Source organism: Glandiceps talaboti, chromosome 1 (assembly GCF_964340395.1).
Source record: "Glandiceps talaboti chromosome 1, keGlaTala1.1, whole genome shotgun sequence".
In the NCBI taxonomy this organism is placed as follows: domain Eukaryota; kingdom Metazoa; phylum Hemichordata; class Enteropneusta; family Spengelidae; genus Glandiceps; species Glandiceps talaboti.
The window spans coordinates 13,266,921-13,289,453 of NC_135549.1; the positions used below are offsets into that span (position 1 = coordinate 13,266,921).

At 35.0% G+C, this 22,533-nt stretch overlaps 2 protein-coding genes across 2 annotated transcripts; one reads left to right on the forward strand and one right to left on the reverse strand.

The window, feature by feature from the left end:
- Window positions 1-243: 243 nt before the first annotated feature.
- On the reverse strand, window positions 244-13,942 carry LOC144448300 (putative E3 ubiquitin-protein ligase ariadne-2). The gene is made up of 14 exons (XM_078138527.1): window positions 13,781-13,942; window positions 12,238-12,536; window positions 11,242-11,309; window positions 10,191-10,263; window positions 9,597-9,747; window positions 8,827-8,948; window positions 8,109-8,218; window positions 7,671-7,788; window positions 7,228-7,278; window positions 6,556-6,601; window positions 5,753-5,880; window positions 4,903-5,046; window positions 3,970-4,122; window positions 244-3,523 (listed from the first exon to the last, which is right to left on the reverse strand). Exons 2-14 carry the CDS (start codon window positions 12,457-12,459, stop codon window positions 3,452-3,454), a joined length of 1,458 nt encoding a protein of 485 aa, XP_077994653.1. The 5' UTR covers window positions 12,460-12,536; window positions 13,781-13,942; the 3' UTR covers window positions 244-3,451.
- Window positions 13,943-17,947: 4,005 nt separating this feature from the next.
- Window positions 17,948-22,313, forward strand: LOC144440614 (NXPE family member 4-like). Its single transcript, XM_078130002.1, has 5 exons — window positions 17,948-18,280; window positions 18,964-19,250; window positions 19,814-20,350; window positions 21,022-21,059; window positions 21,527-22,313. The coding sequence occupies exons 1-5, from the start codon at window positions 18,188-18,190 to the stop codon at window positions 22,255-22,257; spliced, it is 1,686 nt and encodes a 561-aa protein (XP_077986128.1). The 5' UTR covers window positions 17,948-18,187; the 3' UTR covers window positions 22,258-22,313.
- Window positions 22,314-22,533: the final 220 nt, after the last annotated feature.

The following is a 22,533-nucleotide window of genomic DNA, read 5'->3' on the forward strand; positions in this document are numbered from 1 at the left end:
TTCATCTTCAGCTGACACTGGACACATCTATGAGCCAAGAATCACATTTTTCGACCCAAATCACACCACCTGTGGTGCGATCATTTTCATTTGAACAATTTCTCATCTGCACACCATGTGATATCCCCACCAAATGGATCACACACACACACACACACACACACTTACTTCACCATGCCTGCCTATAGCACTACTGAATCTCTCAGTTCAGTTGTGCTTAAAAAACGACATCTGCAAAATATGAAAGAGTACACTTTATTTATTTTGTTAGCCTTAGATTTTGAAATTATCCTTACACTTTCTGACAAAATATATGCACTTCAGCTTGGCTCAGCACTAACACACTTTCATAAAGAATAACAAATATTGGATAAAGATATAGAGTCATGCTTCCTTAAAAAAATAATAAGTTGTGACTCTCTTCTACACTTAGTGCTAAAAAGCAACAATGAACTTGTACTTGTAAAGAATACAACAGGTCTTGATTGAAATTTATTGTAGTGAAAATTTTTTTTTTCCACACAGCAATTATTCATGGCATTCAAGTTTTTCCACCATAGGAATTTCATTTGCAGTTCTCATGTGCAATTATTACGGAGAGTATTTTCATAAACGGTATGTGTGTAATTATATTTTCACAGCAAAAATACCCTTTACAACGGTATTACTCTACCTTATTTCTATTCATAACCATCTTGGAGAGTAAATTACTTTCTTTCTTTTTTTTTTGGGGGGGGGGGATTCTACCATATATGGTTCCTGTCTCCATATTTGGAAATCATTACCATATTTGGTGAAGCATCCTGGTATATTACAATGCCAAAGATGGAAAATGATTACAATATTTGGTGAAGGCATTCAAAACATCTGAGATATACCCATGCCATATTTGGAAATCATTACCATATTTGGTGGAGTATCCTGGTATATTGCAATGTCATCTGAGATATACCCATACCATATTTGGAAATCATTACCATATTAAGTGAAGACATTCAAGAAGCATTCAGATATTGCCATGACAGTTATTTGGCTATAATGCACAATGAAAGAAATGGAAAACTTTGCCAAATTAAATGAACCACACATATTATAGAGAACTACAATACACCAAAACATAAATAATATAAATCAACACCTCTTGAGTTGTAAACCTTTCTATTTTCTTTAAATATAGCTTTTCTTTGTATAGCTTTTCCATTTGAGATGAAAGTCCCAGTGAGTATTTTGATGCATCATTCGTTTAACAGCAAATACAATATTTATTGCAGACACCCTTCTTTTCATTGAAGTTCTCCCCCTCCACACTACAATACTTTCAAGAGTTTAATGATGCCATATTTACATAATACCTCAGAATTTTGTTTCAGGGTCATTGTAACAATGAAAACAATCATTACTCAGAGAGTCAGTTCAGTCACTTCTTTACGGTATATGACAATGTGTGTTTTGCCCTTACAAAATTATAAAGAAACTGACCATGTTACAGGAAATGTGTGATCTGGTAATGAGCCTTCGTTTACTAAGATAGATGCAAACTAAATCTATTTTTCTTTGATGACTTTGATAAGTGGGGGGGGGGGGGGGGGAGAGATAGTGGTTCCTCTGTTGTGCTGATTCTAATCACCCTGTAATCAAGATAGTGTGAACATTGGAAGTACTAATAGACTAAACTGCAAGTTCATGGAGCTCTGTCAATAAAACTCTGCAAACCAATGTCTGATAGTAGTAGTAGCGAGAGACTGCGTAGTGTTGGGAGATCTTATCTCTGCAAATCTTTGAAGTGTGTACTTGAGTACCAAAGCTATGGTAAATTCAACATAATATAATACTGAACAGCTCTACTCTCCAAAAATGGTGCTGAATAAATGGAATCAGACCCTTATACAACACTTATCTTACCAATACAACAACATAGCACCTCAAATTATAAATCATTTGCTTATAAAAATTTGTTCGATGCTCTTTAAGTTTTCAAATGAGTGAGTTTACACAGAAATAGAACAAATAATTACCTTTTTTTGACCTTTTTTTTCTCCTGAATACTTATTTTGTGATATGTGAAGAGGGAGTTCACATAGCTGAGCTGTAGGATCGGGTGTAAAAATTGAAGAGTAAACACTTTGTTTTAAGCACAGATTGCATATCATTTTATGGTAGAATTCTGTCCATGTACATATCTTAGTTTGTAAGGTACAATGTGACGGGGCACAATCACACAGAGGAGGAGGCCAGTGAGGGCAGAATGACATGATGTATCTCACAAACATAGACCTATTCTAGAAAATAGCGCCCTCTAGTGATGATAAATGATACTGATGATAGCCAAGATTGACAGCCACTGATAGAATGCAATGATGATAGGATACAGTATGTTTCAATACACAGCAAACACATGTTTGTTCTCAACTCTGGAGATTTATACCTCCTCTTCCATTTTGCTGTGTGCAGTGGTCATGACAAATGTCTTGAAGCATTGCCTTTCTCAACTTAGTTCAGCAATAGTAGTAAGACGTTTAGCCAACTCTAGAAGTATGGTAGAAGAAAAATTATGCACTTTGTAGGTCTATTATGTGCAATTTTAGACGAGTAATTTAATTTTACTTTTTGCTGTAAAGGCCTTCTTCTTGTCTTTATACCTAAAGCATGTAAAAAAGACAACTTCTCGTCTGATCTAATCTTGGATTGAATATTTAAAATATAGTAGTCAGCAAGTGGAAAATGCAAATAAGGGATTTTAAAATTATCTTATGTGTATTAACTTGCGGCAAATATAAATTCTAATTCTTTAAAGATTTATCATATATGGTACAGTGGTATTTGGGAACACAACAGTTCTCTTGAGGGCAGGGTGACTTCATACCAACAAAACATGTCTACGGTGTAAAAAATCTACCATCAAACCAAAAGTCATGAAAGTAGTTTATCTGCAGCGGCATGACAGGGTGAAAGGAACATTTTCTACAAATTGGTAAACTGCTATGACCAGTTTACTTATTCATTGCCATAAATTTGAAAAATCTTAACATTTTAAGTTTACTGAGTGTACTTACATTTTCTACATAGCCGACACCTATTATACCCTTACTGCCAAGATTTCACACCAGCAGAAAAATACTGACTTTTTTTTTATCACAAAATGAGAATAGAAACAATTTGGTAAAACATAGCACTGGTGAGTCTTTTGGACAGAAAAGTAACTTTTCTCTCAATCAAATACATGAGGTGAATAAGCTATACTATGCGAGAATGTTTTAAAGTGCTGTTACACATATATGTTTTTTTTTCCTATGTGTTTGTCAAACTATTAGTCGTTTCACACAACATGCCATGTCTGTTATATTTGCCTTTTGTTTTTACTTTAAAACTGTTTTTTTTTTTATTTTGTTGACTTAGAATTGCTGGTATGTAAGTTTAAATAGTTTTATAAGAACCATTGTTGATGTCCAATTTAGGCAACCAAGAAATCTTTCAGTAGGGTTAGTCTTCTCTTTTCTGCTATGTCCATCTGGTTTTCTAGGTCCTGTCAAATGGTAAAAAAAATCATAATGTTAGTTCATTACTGTTTGCTGGAGTGTAGGTACAAATACTGGATTTTTCCCACAAATACAGCCACCATTTGTCTACATTTGAAAAGTTCACAAAACTAATGGACATGGAACTGTCTAGTATGGTACATGGTATGTCACCTTTGTGCAAAGTTTGAATGAAACGGGACTGTTCATGTCAGAGATACATTTGCAAATGGAAACTAATAGATGTGGATATGTCCAGTATAGTATGTCACCTTTGTGCAAAGTTTGAATAAAACTGGTCTGTGCATGTCATGAATGGAGCCCAAAGTAGCAGCCCCTTTGTGCTTTGCCTGTTAACGGTTAGATAAACACACACACTGTAGTATGATAAATGTACCATATGCTGGTCTATTACATAGCAAGATTATTTGACAATATGACAAACATGACTTGCCCCTCTGTCGGTGGTTTCAGCTCTCTCTACTTTCCAAGACAAGTTTTCTATCTCAGCTTCTAACTGAGCTTGTTGGTATTCAAATAGCTTCTTCCTGGGTCCCATTTCCAGGTAGTAGGCATACGGGTATGTATATTGTAATGAGTAACGACACTGTATGAGAAACGAACACAGATGTGATTAAAAAAATATAGAACCAGGAAGTTATACATCACTTGAAATTACAGGTTTATTTCTTCAGAAATTCATGCGAAAGACAAACACAAACAACATAATTTTGTACAATATCCCAATAAATATTTTTGACACTCGATATAGTTTGCATTATATGAAGGAACTGTAGAGAAGATTAACTCTACTTCTGTAATATACACTTCAAAGAATGTCATTCTCCTCATATAGGGCTGAGGGTGAAGGTTTGCAGTCATTCACACACAGATTTACATGAGAAAAAGTTAGGTATTAGCCCTCCCCCCCCCCCCCCCCCCCCACCCTTCAGACTAAAAATCACAAAGTGAGTAATGGATCAATTTATGTGAGAGATTGATTACCATTGTTATCAATCTCTAGTAATCTTGTGATATATTCCCAGAAATGCTTAACAAAGGATGAAGAGGCTGACTTTCATCTTTACCACATAGCTTTTTGATATTGGAAACTATGATTGTTGTCACTGAAGTATGACAATTGTTTTGAAACAAATTTAAAGCGTGTCATCAAATTGTCTCTCTGATACCTTGATCAGGGGATCAACAGGAGAAAACTTGTAGAATGTAGCCTTTTGAGTCTGGTGACTCAGAATCACAGACTGTCTTGATATTCCTTAGAAACAGACTGATGCAGTTTCACATGTAGTTTTCATGATATCAAGTTACCCTTCTGATACTTTGTCAAGGGGATCATCGAGTAAAAGCTTGTAAATTTAAGACTTACTTTGGCAAGTAATGATGCAGAGTCCAGTAAATACTGCCAGTCAATCCATGTACCACTGCTTCTCATTACTTTCTCTTCTATTCTGTGATTTATTTTCTTCAGAGTTTCCTCTTCAAGTTTTAAACTCTTAGCATGATTCTCCCACTGTCAATGACGAATGTGACAAAGTAAATAGTTAGAGACAATAACAATGATGTGACAATCTTTTGAACCTTATGAAGTAGATGATGATTATGTGTACTACACTGTATATATATCATTGTGGAAGAGTCAGACATCCATAACCATACTCAAGCCAAATTATTGTCTTTGAACAGAAAATATGGATTATATACCCTGGTCGTTTTACATCATGATGACCTGTGTCTACGTCACTGGTTCAAGTTCAATGATCGAAATATGAGTCATAATGTTCCAAATCGCCATATTTTTTGAAGATTTGTCATAAATTACGCTTGAAGAGGTATAGTTACATTATTCCTCAATATTTTACTTCATTCAGCTGACAAAAATCATGACAACATATATCTGTCATTTATTCTACAGTACTTGAAATTTGAGTCAAAACATTCAAAATTCATCATCATCAGACTCTTTCCTAATATTTCATAAATTATGCTTGTATGTGTATAATTATGTTATTCCCCCAACATTGTCCTTCAGCTGGAAATATTTGTGACCTAAGATTTTGTCTTTTCTCGTCTTAAACTCAAAGTGACAATTAGTATTTTCCTTAGCTGACTGAACAAAATATGTTAATTGTTACTGACTACTACTTCTTTATAAGGTATGACACATATGTAACACATGAGGGTTTAGCATCAGTATAAATTCATGTAGTTTCTCTTACCCTTTCAAAGTAGAAGAGATATTTCTTGAGGGCTTCTCTAGCCTGTACATGCACCGATTCATTGGCAATGTTAGGGTTCTCTTTGTAACGACTGCATTCATAGTACTCACTGCCATGGTTCTTCCAATCTGACATAGACACAAAAAAATAGAACTCTTACACCATGACATCAGTTGAATATGTGGTTTAAGTTATTTGGGTTACTCAATCACATGAAACTGAATATCTAAATGAGGATAAATAGTTGTGTAAGTAACTGGTTTCGGAGGTTAAAAAATTTGTAACTTCATTCTATAATACAAACTTGTAATGTCATTCCCATTCCTCTGTCATTCTAAATATGACACTTGACTATGCTTATTACATGTTGATATTGATGACAGGTCAGTCATCTTTGCAACTGAAATCAGACATCATGCCACCATAATGCATAAATAATGTACACAATCACTTGTCCTTCTTGTCTACTGGATCTGACAGAATGATCCAAATTTGCAATAGGTGTTGAGTAACCAGAGATGTGAAAAGGTTAGCTTTAATATATGTAAATTGAGGTGTGAAAGTACTTGTCAGTTATGCGCATCTAACTGTCAGTAAGGCTTTAAGACAAAGACATCATCTCCATCCACACAGAAATTATCTACTACATATCCCTTCTGTAGTTCTGTGGCAGTGTACAATATAGTACAATTTCAAAACTAGCACAAACTTTCCTGACAATGGATAGGATTGTATAATTCCTATCACATACAAGATATATAAATAGTCACAAAATAAATAAAGGCTACCAGTTTGAAACTTACCTCCCAAACACATCCAACAGAAGTCATGTTTGCACTTGAAACATTGCTGCAAGACAACAAGAATTGGAATTTACAGCAACACACTGATCAAGCTCACAGATTCTAATGCATAATCTGATAATATTGCACCTCGATTGCTTTGTAATATGTAACCTACAAAGTGTTTTTGTTTCAAAAAAAACAAATGTCATATGAGCTAAGATGGCATGTGAGAAATCCTGTTGTTGGCCTATAGCTACCATCACAATAATGAACAATTTCTATTGGCAAAGATCACACACACACACATATATATTGTATCCAATGCAAGTAGGTGCAACCCATGTTAGTAAATTTTAAAGAAACTATAAATACAACCCCTGCTTGAGTTTGAATGCTGTGTGGGACATGTATAGTACTATAATGGTATCCTGGTAATATCCATAAAAAAAATACTTTTTGATTTTCCAGGTTTTAGTATAAAATGTAAATAATTCTGTTGACAAAATCAACTGCCACACACAAAGCAGTAAACTTTAAGATATCAAATATACACAGTAATATGATGTTTCTTTTTTAACAGATCTGTACAACATATAGATGTAAGTCAGTTGATAAAATCAATTTCCACACATTATGCAGTAAACATATAAAGATATCAAAAGTACATAATGATATACTAGTGTTTCATACCATATGATTACAGCCACCATTCTTCTCAATACAAACACTACACTTTGGGCACTGCAAAGATAAAAAAAAACATTTCCAGTCACCAGATACAACATACTTCAAATAACCACGTCTGTGTGCTATGCATGTCATCAGCAATGTCGCTAACAAGTGTTTTCTACATGTACCAGAACTGTTTGCAAAAATGAAGCTTTTGCTCTTGAGTCTCATTAATTCCACAGCCACAAAAGATTGAACTATTTATTTAAAAAAAGAAGAAGAGAAAGAAGACAAAACATAGTAACACTGACAATTTTTGTTCACAATTGATAGCATTCCTGTAACACTCTCTTCTGGGAGGTTTTGGTATGTGAAAAGGTTTGTGGTGGTTACTTGAAAGACCGATAAGTTCAAGGATAACGAATTTCTACTACATGTCCTTCGTACATTTTGGCTCAACTTACATCTTTGGTGTGTGCACTGATATAGTTGGCTGTCTCAGAATCATCCCTACACTTAGTTAACCATTTCTTTATTACATCACAGTCTGTTGGGGCATGGTACTTGCCACTACATCTGAAACTAAGGATGAAAAAAATGTGTAAATATAACTGTAGCTATCATAACAATACATTTATGATTTATATGTACAAACAATTCAGTTGATTCATCACAAAAATTACATACAAAGTTCACAACAGTTTTTATATGAGAAGGTATATATAATATAGTGAAGATATTTGATATTACCTTTGACCCAAGCTACCAAGCATTATGTATTTAATGTGACCTTTGACCCAAACGTGCAGTCATTATTCATTTGAAACATATTTGACCCATCACCAATTGATGCAACACTTTCTTTTCATTGGTTTACAAAAAATTGTTAAATAATCTCTTACCAGAATGATATATTGCACTGACTGCATCTGCACCGTTTAGCTGCAGGATCTTCAGCTTTCATCAAAATGTCACAGTTAGGACCAATGCAAAAACGAAGCTTATAATGACTCTAAAAAATAAAAATTTATCCTTTTATTACTTTTAACTTTCAATATGACACAACAATAAACACTACTACCATTTACTGCTACATTCAACAAAAAAAAGTTAGGCTGAAAACAGGTTGTGATCAAGAATTGAGGCAACATTTCCATTGTGGACATTTGAAATTGATAAACAGCATGTCACAGTGATGTCACAATGTACAATGTGGGCTCACTACATGTAACATGTAGGTAACAAGATGCTGGAATCTACCAGTTCAAAATACTCTTTTCAGAGCCACATATGCCTTCCAGAAGGATAATCAGGCTTCTCTTCAAAGTTTAAATAATTTGTTTTAAAACAATCTCATCATGTTTATCACAACTTTACACATACATGTACTATACATTTTTTTTTTTTTTTTGGGGGGGGGGGGAGGGTCAGTTTTAAAAAAAAATTATGTTCAATATCCCTTGTTAGATTCAATATTCCAAACATATGGTTCCGGTTGTTTGTGTAGCCATCCATATCCATGGTTTGGATTAATTCTCATCAGAGTATTCTTTGATACTTCTAGTGGCTATGAAATTCATTAGACTACATCCTTGATGACATACTAACAGTAACACTTACCTGTACATGGTCTTTAAATGTGAAATACTTGTATTTTCTTAAGATACCTTCATCACTCAGCAATGGTAGTACAAAATCCTCTAGTGCTACTATATTACAGTTGTTGGCCATACACTGTATGCCTGCAATCAAGGAATTTGTATAATTACTTATCTGACAAGGGTAGTAAATTATGCTTGAGCGCAATATGTTCTAAAATTATGGTTGAATGTGCCTTGGGGACAAATTTAACTGAAACTCAATGTTCTAGAAATCTCTAACATCTTTGCGGTATGGAAGGTTGCTTCTGGTCCTTTTGAAATAACAAAAGAAAGTTGTGGGTCCGTCGCCTTGTTTTTGAAGCAAATGACACCCTTTTATTTTCCCATATAGCTAACATAGTATTAGGCAGCCATATTAGATTCTAAAATAGCTTAATTTCTACTTCTATTTTAAAAAGTTGTAAGGTGACCGCTGTTTTTCTTCTTCTTTTTGATTTTAACCAAGAATGGGTCGGAACTTTCTTGGACAAAGTAATAGTAGGAGTTTACACAGCTCGCAGTTCATGTTTATAAGTGACTGTACGATATGGATGTCAGTCTCTCACACTACCCTACTCACTCCTAAGACACAGAGAATTGTGTACTTGACTGTATGTTTAGTGTGATTATTTGCACCAATAAGTAAGCCAAATTGACTAAAACATTTCGTTGTGTGTATAATTGCCTTTTCCCTTTGTTTATTTGTTGTGTGATGCCAACATGCTATTTCAAGTTAGTGGCATTACATACCTGTGGAAATACCATCTCGTATAAGCACACCAAAGTGCATTGTCCAACAGTCTTTACAAAAGCTGTGTCCACATGACAAAGCTTTCATTTTATCTGCACCATGTTTTTGAAGACATACAGGACACTGGAGATTCCGTGAAATACTACTAGTCTGTGGAGAGACAAAAGTCAAGTTTAAAGACACTGGCCGCTTCCTTATGTTTAACAAATCATGTCATAGTCATAGTAATAGCTAATAACTAGGAGAATGAAATGCAATGAAAGAAGTAATGATGATAAATCAAGATTATGAGAAGTTATTTAAATCAAACTATCTCTAATGACCCCATCAGTGTGTCCTCTAATGACAGCCAAATTTTGTTGTTGTCAGTCAAAATGATAAAAACTGGGATTTCTTGTGAATCACCATGTAGTAAGAGATAGGAGAACACCAAATTTTGGTGCGTCACTAGAAATTGTGTATGTCAGTGGCATGTCAAATTGGCTTAGAGGGCACACTGGACCCCATACAAAGTTGAGCCACATGATATAGTATGGAAAAAAATGATACATGAGTGATCGTAGGATTTAATTAACTGTCAATTCTTGTCTTACCTTTGACTTTCTTGCACAAGGTGGGGGCATAATATGGGCTTCCACCAGGAGATTTGTCTTGTCTTCTGCATTTCTGTAAAGGAAATAAACAAAAAAAAAGTCAGAAAAATGGTAATCTTATGGGGTAATTATAGCTTCCAACTCTTAAGATTGTAGTTGATTTGGGCTATTAACCACAAACCACAGTCTAGGATAATGTTTTAGACATTTCACTTTAATAAAGCATCGGCAAAGAAAACAAACATGCGCAAATTGCTATTATGTTTTTTAAATATTGCAGTCATCACATCAATAGTGTTATCACATGACTAGAATCAACTAGGAGGGCGGAGCCATATGTAAACATAACTACCATATTCAATGGTGTTGTTATTACAAAGTCAATCACAAAGAAATAGATTAATTTTGAGATATCATTGCATCAATATACATTTTGCATAGAAGATATGCCCTTATAATATTGCACTAAAGTGACGATATTATACATGCAAGGGGTTGAGCCATTGTTATTTGAAATTGCAACCTAATTTAGGTTTGAATACAGAAACTGTTGCCACCATTCTAAGCAAACATTGTGGGTGATAGCCTTGAAAATCGCACACAAGATTAGAGTCAAGGGTAGGGTAATTATTGTATAAGGGTAATATGTATTCTTCATTTTGGAGTTATGTATTGCTTTTTTTGTGAGTGGTTTTCACCTGCATAGAATACAAGTTTGGATGAAACGATAATTTTATGCATATATACATGTATGTTATGGTTTTCTTAACATCTACATCTACTAATTGTCTCTAGCCAAATAACATGACTTGAAAACAAAGTACTCAAGGATGAATGAGAAATTGTACGAATGCAGTAAATCTTTTCAAAATGTTATGTTCTTTAAGAGGAATCAAATCATAAAATACATGTGCATTACAATACTGTTAATCTAATTAGCTTTAATGGCTTGAACTTTGTCACAGATGAAACTTTTTACTATTTTGTCATGCTTTTTGTAAATCTAGGCTAAATGTTTTGTATCATTTGAGCAAGTACGTGTGGTATTTACCTCTGCAAAAGATCTGAAAGCACCCAATTATGCATTTTCAAAAGCACCTTTCCACTGGTGTGAGATACCTACACAGCATGAAATAAAAAGACACTATTAAAATTGCAAACAAAGAAGAGGAAAAAGTGAACATACAAGTAGGCAGTAAAATTCACCATGTCTGTCTGAGACATGATTTATGTACACATGGAGACTCCTGTTACATATCTTGTCATCAAGTAGTCATGGTGATGAATACAAAACCTACCAGAATAAATAGCATAATATTGCAAGAACTGACAAAAACCTTTGGCTCATTTATAATATCTTGTGTATCCTAGCCTGTTTTCTAACCCAAATTAAATGAAATAGACAAGTAACATTATGGTTATGGATAAGAGTACAGGTTACATGTATGCTGATAAAAATGACTGTAAGAGGCTTTACATGTATCTGATACCAAATTGTTGTCACATAGAACGCTGGGCCATTAGACAGTAGTTAGAAAGGTTTTGTTGTGGTTGTAATATCTGATAGTTGGTCAATCTTGATCATACTTCATAGTTGTTGGTGGAAACAAAGTAAGCCAAACATGTTTACATGTACATTGCACAAGAATCACATGATGACTCTGGTCGATCACTGACGATTGGTAGAATATTAACAATCACTAACTATTGGCTGAATGTTAACCATCTCTAACTATTGGTAGGATATTAACCAATCAATAACTATTGGCAGAATATTAACCATGTCTAAACTTTTGGCAGAATATTAACCATCACTAGATATTGGCAGAGTATTAACCATCTCTAACTTTTGGCAGAATCTCTATTGGCATCTTTTGATATAATTGAAAATTTACATTAACATTCTATGATAAGAAACTGTGATGTGCGAGCGCAAATGTGGCATATTCAGGTGGGCCACCTCACCCCCATCCTAACCATACTTGTAACACAAGTACATATACTTCTCAAACATGTAAAAATGTATATGTCAAAAAAAGGCACGCACCATCAAAGCTTTACTTGCTTTAGTGACTTCTTCATCAAGATAAGCATTGACCTCATCCATGGTCAAACATTGAAATTCAAAATACTCGGGATCATCTCTCTTATCATCTGGTTTATCTCCATCTTCATGGTCATCATCTTCATAGTAATCATACATATCATCATCAACATCATCATCATAATCACTATCATCCGAACCTTGGCTGTTCATCTCCACCGACATATTGACAGTTTCAGTGTCTTCAGACTGAGATATTGTAAATGTAAGGACTATACTATGTTGTGTCTTAACAAGTCATGCTAGAGGAAAAATGGAAAAAGAAACATTGAGTTAGAACACTTGGAAAAGTACAAGTATTATGGCTATGCTGTCATTAGGAACCTTACTAAACTGTAATTACAAGACACAGCAGCCTTGACATGGTTTAAAGTCCCTAACTCCATGTAAGTATCATAATTGATTTTAACAACACATGTAACCATTCCCTCAAATGTTTTTGCCCCTTGGGGGGATAAATATGCTCTACCCTAAAGTAGGAATGTGGCTCTACCCCTCATTAAATGATGCATGGATTCAAAGAAAGCTAGTTTTGGGGTGAAATTTCATTCTAGACTGAGACATGAATAAGGTCACATGGCCAAATGACTTTTGACTGATACTGGAGCCACTCTTTGGGCTTTGTGTGTCTATACACAGTCCCTTGACCACCTCAGGGAGATACTATAAAGGGATAGTGTTTAGACATTCTTGTAAGTGTTTCAAGTATGGAAATGTCTTGTTATTTACCTGTTTATGAAAAACTGATGTGGCAACAAATATTGAATACTGTACTTGTATTTATAACTATATATTAAGTTTGTATTCAAACTGGATAATAGAGAGAGTATTTGGGAGTGTGGGTGTGACAACAATGAAATTGAGATGGTTTCTCATTGGTGACCTGATTTGGTTATTTGACACAGTCACAAGTGACAATATTAAAATATTGCTCTGCTCATCGTCGTTTTCAGTAGCATTTCCATAATAAACATTGTATATATATAACATAATCAGTTTTCAGAACTATTTCTAGCCTTCTGTTGTTCTCGAAAATAATGAATAAATTAAATGGGAGGCTTGGGTATACATTTTAAGAGTGTCTCATGACACGAAGATCATACTCAGAGCTAATAACAGACTCTCAAGTTTTGACATGAGCACTTCAGCGATTATCAATATTAAGATTTATCAATATTTTGACTAGCTTATTTGCTTAGTTGTTTATGACGACATAATCTACAACTCCGTCTACTACTGCAGGTCACTTTTAAAAAAAGGTAAATAATTCGTGAAATGCAGATGCCGCTGATAACCCTTCATTTGAAGGAGTGTGGAGTATATCTGTGGTCACTTAAATATACAGTTGAATAACAGCCCAGACTTAAATCCCCGGAATATTTGGATAACATCAATCCAGATTCCCGTTCAAAACAAAAGAACGAGACCGTCATTGAAGGACAAAAGTGTTGTTGTAAATATATCCACCAAGGTCGATCACTCTTACCGTTTGTGTTGTCCAGGAGTATCTACATATATCGCTGACAGTCACTTCATTTGTATCGGCAGAGCACCGGGTTCAAAGTCACCAAATAACTTTGACGACAAAGGGGCTTTGGGCAATTTTTGAGGAACTATTGTAAATACTCAGAAAGACAGCCGCCATGTTATGACGTCACAGGATATACGGCATCCTCGTTCAAGATTTAAATTAGAAAACAAATACTACTACCGGAAACACAGTATTATAGTGTTGATACTGTTGATACATTCTAGATATAAGTGTATTTGTTTACAATGTAAGTTTCAAAATTTAAAAGTTTAGGGCAAGGCTGAATATTTTCTCCGGATTAAACATGCATTATTTCCATCAAATTATTACGAAAGACAAGTTTTGTTTATGTTTGTATTTTGAGAGGGCGCTCTTTCACGCTTTCCAACAGGCTTTCCAATCTCCTCCCCCCGGCCTGGCCGAGTCTCTCCTCCACTAGACCTCCACCATGGCATGGTGCATGGTGTAGATTACATGTAATTATATTGGTGATCGAATGTTGGTAGGTCTATCACATTTCTCTTACATGTATGTTGTTAACTTTAATCTTTTCTTCACAGTTTGGTCGAATACATTTAATAACTTTAAGTTGGGAATCAGGTAATTTAATGGTGAGTCCCGCGTGCTCAAATTCAATGAAGTGGTGATCACAAAACACTACACTAACCAATTCTGCGAGGAATTCCCCATTTCATGGCAGTTCTACGATGTTTTACGAGTACAAGACATTACCTCGTACGAGGTATGTGAAAGGGAGACTATTATCCCTCGGGGTTGCGGTGACTTCGTCCTAAAACCAACTACTGAACTCGTCCCATACACTCATCCCATCGTTATCTCGTGCCATCTACAAGCCGTAAATCGTCAAATAAAACAACGATACCCCATGTATGATATTAAATAACGTTGTTTTTTTTATATTACAGGGGCTTCACATTGCAAAATATAGTCCGCTCTTAATCACTAGCAACGATAGTTCGTTATTTAGTCGGCTTTCAGGCTTGATGTTTTTTAAAACAATGGACCCGGCGCGGCGTAACATATATCATGTATATGTCATAACATTCCATTCAAACAACGGCATGATCGAATGGACGTACATGCACCATTCCAAAGTCACAGCGTCCTCTACAGGCTAGGCTGCAATAATTGTAGCGTTTGTTGTGATTTTGAGGGTTTTTCTTCTGTTTTTGTGCTTTTTTTTCGTTTCGATGTTTTACTGTACTGTAACAGTGATCGATGTCAAGACCCTTTCCCTTGATGGCAGTTAAAATCTTAAAATTGTCACTGTGCAGTACCTTATTATTTTGTTCTGATTATATTATAATTATTATTCATTTATTAGTCCTCAAAGGATATAAGTTTACACCTCATAACAACAAACATAAACACTATACACAAAAAAACTACATAAGGCAAGTAATAACAAAGACAATTTAGTTACACTCATTTATAACTCATTTTGAATACTCCTTTTCTCAGTTAAATGAAGTTCTTGTAATTTTCGTAAATTGTTTATGTCTGGGTCCAGTCTCTAGTGCATAAAAGCATAGAGGTATAACGGGAGACCCTACACAAAATTTTAAGTCTATGCCCCAACGGGCACTGCTCGGAGGGGATATTACATTGGGGTCTGTCAATCTGTCTGTCAGTCTGTGTGTGCATTCACCCTAAGTCTTATCTCAGGCATGCAACAACTGATTTCAACCAAATCTGGCACAAAGATAACATGCTATGTGAGACATGTATGTCACTGTGGTGTATTGCGACCAAAGCAAATATGGCTGAATGGCAACCATATTTGATGTACATGTATATGCGTTCACCCTCATATCTCTGGCATGCACCAACCAATTTCATCCAAACATGGCACAAAGGTTACATTATATATGCTATGTGAGACATATGCATGTCTCTTTGTGTTGCAACTGAAACATATATGGCTGAATGTTGGCCATGTTTGTTGTTAAATTTCACATGACTTTGGAGGTGTATAACATGTAGTGATGCCATTCAAGTGCCTACACTTGAATGGTATATACAAGCTTTCTTTTAAGACCTTGACCTTTGGCCTTGAAAGTCTTCTCATGGTTAAATCTTGTAGCTTTTTGAATAAACATTTCAAGTGATAATATTTTAATCATGACTTTTGGGTTTGACTATGTGAGGCATATGCAAGTCACTTTCATTTCATGACCTTGACCTGTATTATAAATTGATAGCCATATTTGTGATAGAAAAGCAAATTATGCCTTTTTATCTCCAAAAGTTTGATACATATGGACACCATTCAAGTGGCAAATGCCATTGTTATATTGCTTTATACCTTGCAGTGATTTAGAAATACTTCAAACTGATTTCTATAAATTTTTCATCTTTTATATTACAAAGAAATAGGTTTTGCACATAGGATACCAACCTAGGGGAGGTTACACCGGTCTAAGAAAACAGAATGAAATCAAACAGCTATAGACAAAATCTAATATTATTTCTATAGTTCACCACTGATCCAAATATCACTCTTGTGATGTATATTTGTTTAGACAGAGTATATATATACAAGAAAAGTTTTAAAAATTGCTTTTTCAAAGTGATTATTCCTGTCTGGTGATGAGTCTGAAATTACTTGTAGTGATTTGGATGTAACCGACACAGTATAAACAGTGTATAGGTTTTGACCTTGGAATCCAGTGCCATCAACCTCTACATCATCATGGAATGATTGTACTGTAACATGTGTTCTATCACATTATAAATAGATACAGCAATGACCAAAAATATTCCTCAGCCTGGTAGATCTAATGATTTATGCAGGTTATAATGTCCAAGCTGTTCAGTTTTATAGCACAACTGAACTAAGGTTCAGTAGTGCTAAGTTAAATGGCATGATGAAATGTCTGTGTGTATGTATGTGTGTGTGTGTGTGAACAGCTTTAAGTCAAAGCCGCCAAAGCGATTACATGTTGGTATTTGGTGGGGACATTACGTAGATGGAAAATTGTTCAAATGAAAGTCATCACCATAGAGATGTGCATTTTGGGTAAAAAAAATGTGAGATTCTCCTGTCTCAGCCTAGAATGAAAGGTTATTGTTTTATCAAGTTGATGTCATGAAATCATTAAATCTGTTGTGGGGTACATCCCATCTATCTGTCCATGGCACAGAGATTAACCTCTGTTTAAAGTTTGTTGGAAACGCTGTTTTTAGCACAGCTGAAGTAAAACAGGTTAATTCATGCTATAGACATGAGACCTGATAACGAGTCTAGCAATTTGTCTGCCTATCTGTGGGTGACTTAAACTTAATGAAACTTAACCCATTCAATACTGAAAACATTCCCGCCAAAATTGTTTGGACAAAATTCTTGTTTTATGTAAGTTTTTGGCATATATCAACTTCATTTTAGACTGGAATTAAAGAAATGTTACTTCCTAATAAAGTAATATTATTGTAATTATGAAAATATTCATATGAATTTGGTCCCCATATTATTTAAAACTCGTCTCTAGTCATGAAAGGGTTAAAGTCAAAAACCACTGGGAGGAATATATTGATATTTGGTTATGCAAATTATTCATTAACGCTGTAAGGTACATCAACAAATTTTATAGGACAAATGCACTTTGTTATGTTTAACGAATATACTAAATTATATTGAAATTGAAATATGCAGTCTTGAGATATTGCTTGCAAATTTCTCTAATTAACATGAACAGATCTTGCTCAAAAACTAATCAGGTCTAGCCATTACCCCAAACATTGTGTGTACCAAATTTCAATATAATTGAGCCAGCCGTTCTTAAGCAAATGATGACACAGACAGACACACACAGATAGACATATGACAGACACACAGACAGACATCCCCCTTTTAATACCTCCCAGGAGGTAATGACTCGCATATGGTAAAGGTAACAACACAGATAGGTAACCATATAGACGTAAACAAAGACCTGTACAGTTGTGCTACAATGCCATTGGCACTATTTTTTTCTACGCATACAGTGTCACTGTGATTTATGATAATATTTTAACATGAAGCCACATGAAAGCTGTATGCATACTGAACACTCTTCTTTTCATTATGTTTCTATCAATTCATTCATTATCTGTACATGTACATTAGTCTCGCTGTCAGACTCGTGACTATCATTCCTAATCCCTTTATATATTTTATTTTAGAGGGACTTGTCCCTCTCTTCTCGCAGCTAAGGCACTCAACATACCTAAAAAGATTAGGGACGATAGTCACTAGTCTGGCAGTGAGATTAAACATGACATATGCTGAAATGTGTGGATGTTGATACGTTTAGCAGAGTGTACGTTGCATTTATTCATCATTGGAGTGTTTGGTTTATTGACATGAAGTCATTCTCCCAAAACAAGCTGAATTTTCAGACAAAGTGTATATTTTTTGTCATTGTATTTTTTGCTGGTGTCCTTCTGGAAAACATGGTAAGTGCATTTACAGGTACTTTTCTTGTTTGTTTGTTTTATATGAAAAGAGTACAGTAATAAACGTATAAGAGCGATTTTTTGTGAAAATACTTTGGTACCACAAAACCTTTATTTGTGCTTACTGATACCTCATTATTTATGTACATGTACATAAACTGTAAACATGGAAACTTTGACTCGAGACTTCTTTTTGCTTATTTCGCTGGGAAGAAAGAGCACAAAATAAGCAGTGACTAAAATGTCCTCTTGTACATTTTTGGAGTTTGGATGTCAGATATACATATATATATATTGCAGGATATTTTGAATCTGTCAGATGTATGTGTACATTGCAGGATATTTTGAACTACCAGACGCCAGATATACATGTAAATATCGCAGGATGGTTTGATATATGTATATTACAGCATATTATTTTGAATTTGCCAGATATACAATTACATAGCAGGACATTTTGAAAACTGAAAATGTTACTGTCCTTTTTACATTATTTAGTATGTCATAAAAATGTACTTGTTCATGCCAAGAGCAATAAAAACAACTTAAAAACTAGAGATCATATTTGCAATATAGTTTGTTTCTGTTCTTTGTGTGCTATTTTTTGTCAATGTTTGGTGGTAAAGTGATATTGCTGGGGGAAAAAATTGATCATTAACTCTCACTTTATTTTTCCTTCAAAGAGGATCACAAAGATGGCATTTCCCCAAATTAAGAAAACATCAGTCGTGGGATTTAAAGATATATTAACTCGACCAAATGAGTCACATGCTACTGAGAAAAGTGAGTCAGTTTTCCAGGCAGATTTATTTCCATATATGAATTACAGTCATTTTGGGATGGAGTGGAAGAGCATCATTGAGGAATATGAGTGGTCCTATGGCAACTTAGAGAGGAATTTGACAGAAACTATCAAAACATTTGAAACTGGAAATGGTTCATTTGGATTACTTTCAATCTCCAAATCAAAGTAAGCATACATACATGTACATCTGGTAAAACCTGTACTTTTCTGTTTATTGCATAATTACTTCATAGATATTGATATTAAATTGGAATTATCATAGTTGTGGTAATATATTCATTGAAATGCTAATGTTGTATCACGACAGAGTAATAATTGCAAGTGTTTGAAAGTTTTTGAAAAAGCTGAAGGTTTCTGAAGATAACATGCAGGTCATAAAACTCTTTGATAATTGAAATGGATCAAGGGCTCTATTACATAAAGACATTTTACCGGTACATAAATATTCATTCCAACTTCCAAGAACATAGTGCTACATATATTCTTCCCTCTACACACCCATCCTAGTACATCATGGAGTAGTATACTGTTCTTTCTTGCTCATTTCTGGCTTCTGTGCGTGATCTCATTCTCACTTTCTCTCTCCCTCATCGACAAACTGTCAGATGCACTTTTTCTGTCTACCACTCTGTGATTTTCAGCCTTCCTTTTTATCTGTTTCACTATAGTACTGTCTTTCCTTTTCCATTTTATCTATGACAAATCCTCTGCTTGTGTTTTTTTTGCAGATTGTTCCTTGTTCCAGAGCAAAGTGTTGTCAGAAAGGGTGATTATGTGCATGTCGTCATGGAATCCTACGATGAATATGATAATAGACGTTTGCGTGGAGGTGACTTTCTTCAGGCAGTCATGCTTCAGAAATCAACTGCTGGAAGGGTATTAGATTTTGGTAATGGTACATATAGTATATATTTTTATGCTGGATGGAAGGGAGATGCAGTTATAAGAGTCAGCTTGATATCGTATCGAGAAAGCATTTTATTCCTCAATTATTTACGAAGCTTTGACAACATGCATATTGTGTGGACAGCAACCTTTAGTGATGGTGAGAAGACTGAATTAAGAAATTGTACAATAATAAATGAAGGAATCTGGGAAGATAAGTGTTACTATGTCAATTCACTGTCATTGGGGAAAACAGCCTTTATTTGTGAGAAGCCAGAGAAATTGTCTTGTGAAACTTTAAGCAGTGCAAGCCATAACCTTAATGCTATGGAGACGAGCACTGCAAAGGATATGGAAAGAGTGTCATATCTTTTCAGTGGGTAAGCACAAACTTGTAAACACGAGAATATGACAGAACCCCATGACACGTACGTGAGTGCAAGTATGGCGTACTTGGGGTATTTGCACGAGTGCTTGCAGTGTTCCCGGCGCCTGTAAGTTTCATGAGCTTGCAAATACCTCTGAGTACCCACGCTGGAACTCACTTGGAATGGGATTCTGTTATTATTACACATGTATATCTGAAACGGCAAATTTTCATAATAAATCATAAAAATCATACAGCGCAATCTTGTGATTTCGTGTGTAGCGAACGATCATGTCCTCATTTGCATATCATTTGCAATAAATGTTTTCCGTATTGCACAGCAGTGAAAATACTACTAGTATGTGTGTGCACTAGTAGCAAGTAATCTCTGGTACATATGTAATAATGAATGTTCATAGACTCGGGGTCATAATATCAAATGAGACACATGATACAGTCTGTTTCAAGTCACCGTTCAGTGGCTCTGTTTGATACAACCACGCATAAACCAATATGAAACTGAACATGCTACACTGAATATATGTATAGTGTCTGAATTAAATGAAGTAATGTGTCAGCATGCAGACCCGGATGCAGACATCAAATGCAGATATCAAAACACTTTAGTGTAGAACATGCAGTTTCTTTAGTATTGGTTTCTTTCTTTTTTTGTTTTGTACACAGAAAAAACCAAGGAGAGCAGATTCAAGTGAAAATTGATAGTAAGAATACCAATTCTTTTAAGAAAAATTTCACTCGGGCTGCCGCTTATTTCTGCTTTTATACACTTGTATTGATTACTGCTATCAACTTGCATATGATTTTTGGGTGACAAAATAAAACTCAGTAACTTACACAACTTTTAAAACTTGTAAAGAAGCCTTACTGCACGTGACATGTGTTCAACTCTTTGAGGTACTTCCTGCAAAGGTTTATGGGAAAGCCTCTGGTGATGACATCACTTAAATGCCACAATACCATAATCTCTTTGCGATGACACTCTTTGAATTTGTCAAGATTGAGGGACTTTTCCTTTCACTATGCATTCATTTGGGGATATAAAATCTGTAAGAAATGAGATGAAAGACAGATTTAATTTTGAAGAGTCACATCTGTCTAGTAACCAGGCCATCAAACTATACAAGTAGTTTTATCTTGAATGTCTTTAATATTTTTTTCATTTTTCTAGATGCCCAAGAACATGTGTCACCCGAGCTTCCTTCATGTGAACATGATCTTCCCATTGCACTGTCCAGTGGTTATTGGAAGGACAATTTGACCTTTGTACCACTTATGTGTCGCAGTCAACAATGGCTGAAGGAAGACATGGAGAAGTGTCTGTTAGGAAAACATTTGTATTTCTATGGAGATTCAACCTTACTTCAAATAATCCACAATCTAAATTCACTTGACTTGCGTAATGCTAATATAACATTTCAATTTGTTTTTTTAAGAGCAGGTTCTCCAAGTCAGTCAGTTGAAAACATGTTATTTGAGGGTGATTACATTGACAGGATACAGTATTGCTCTGTAACAACACCTGTGCTAATTCTAAATTCATGTTTCCATTTTGCAGCCTGGGCGACTAGAGCTTATTTAGACAGGCTCTTTGGAGCAAAATATGCTGTTCTTAGATTGTTGAAAAGGTGTCCCAAAGCTATTGTCGTCATAAAATTAGCACATCCGAGGGACAACGTTGATGCTGTCCAGTCAGTACATAGTGCCAACTACATATATCACGATATGAATAGAATGATCCGTAGGGTCTTTGGTGGCATAGGTGTCCGATTCCTAGATATTTGGGATCTAGTTTTGTCACATCCTGCCAAAAACGAGGTCCACATGCCTCCCCATGTGATCATGCAAGAACTTTATCTTATGTTATCATACATTTGTCCTGACATGGTGGAGAAATCATGAAAATAGATTATTATCACAAGGGAGTCAACATAACAAAAAAAAAAGACAATACCACTTTGCTAGGAATTACTGTCTGTATCATTGTTTTTGTGATTGATAATACAGTGTTTGGTGGTTAATAAAAGTTTTTGTCTATCTTTGTTTACAGAGTAAATGAGCAAACATTGTTTTAAGGCATAAACAATCTGTCAATCTGTTGTCTGTTTTCTTTATTTATTGTGTGTGTGTGTGTGTGTGTGTGTGTGTGTATGTGTGTATGTGTGTGTGTGTGTGTGT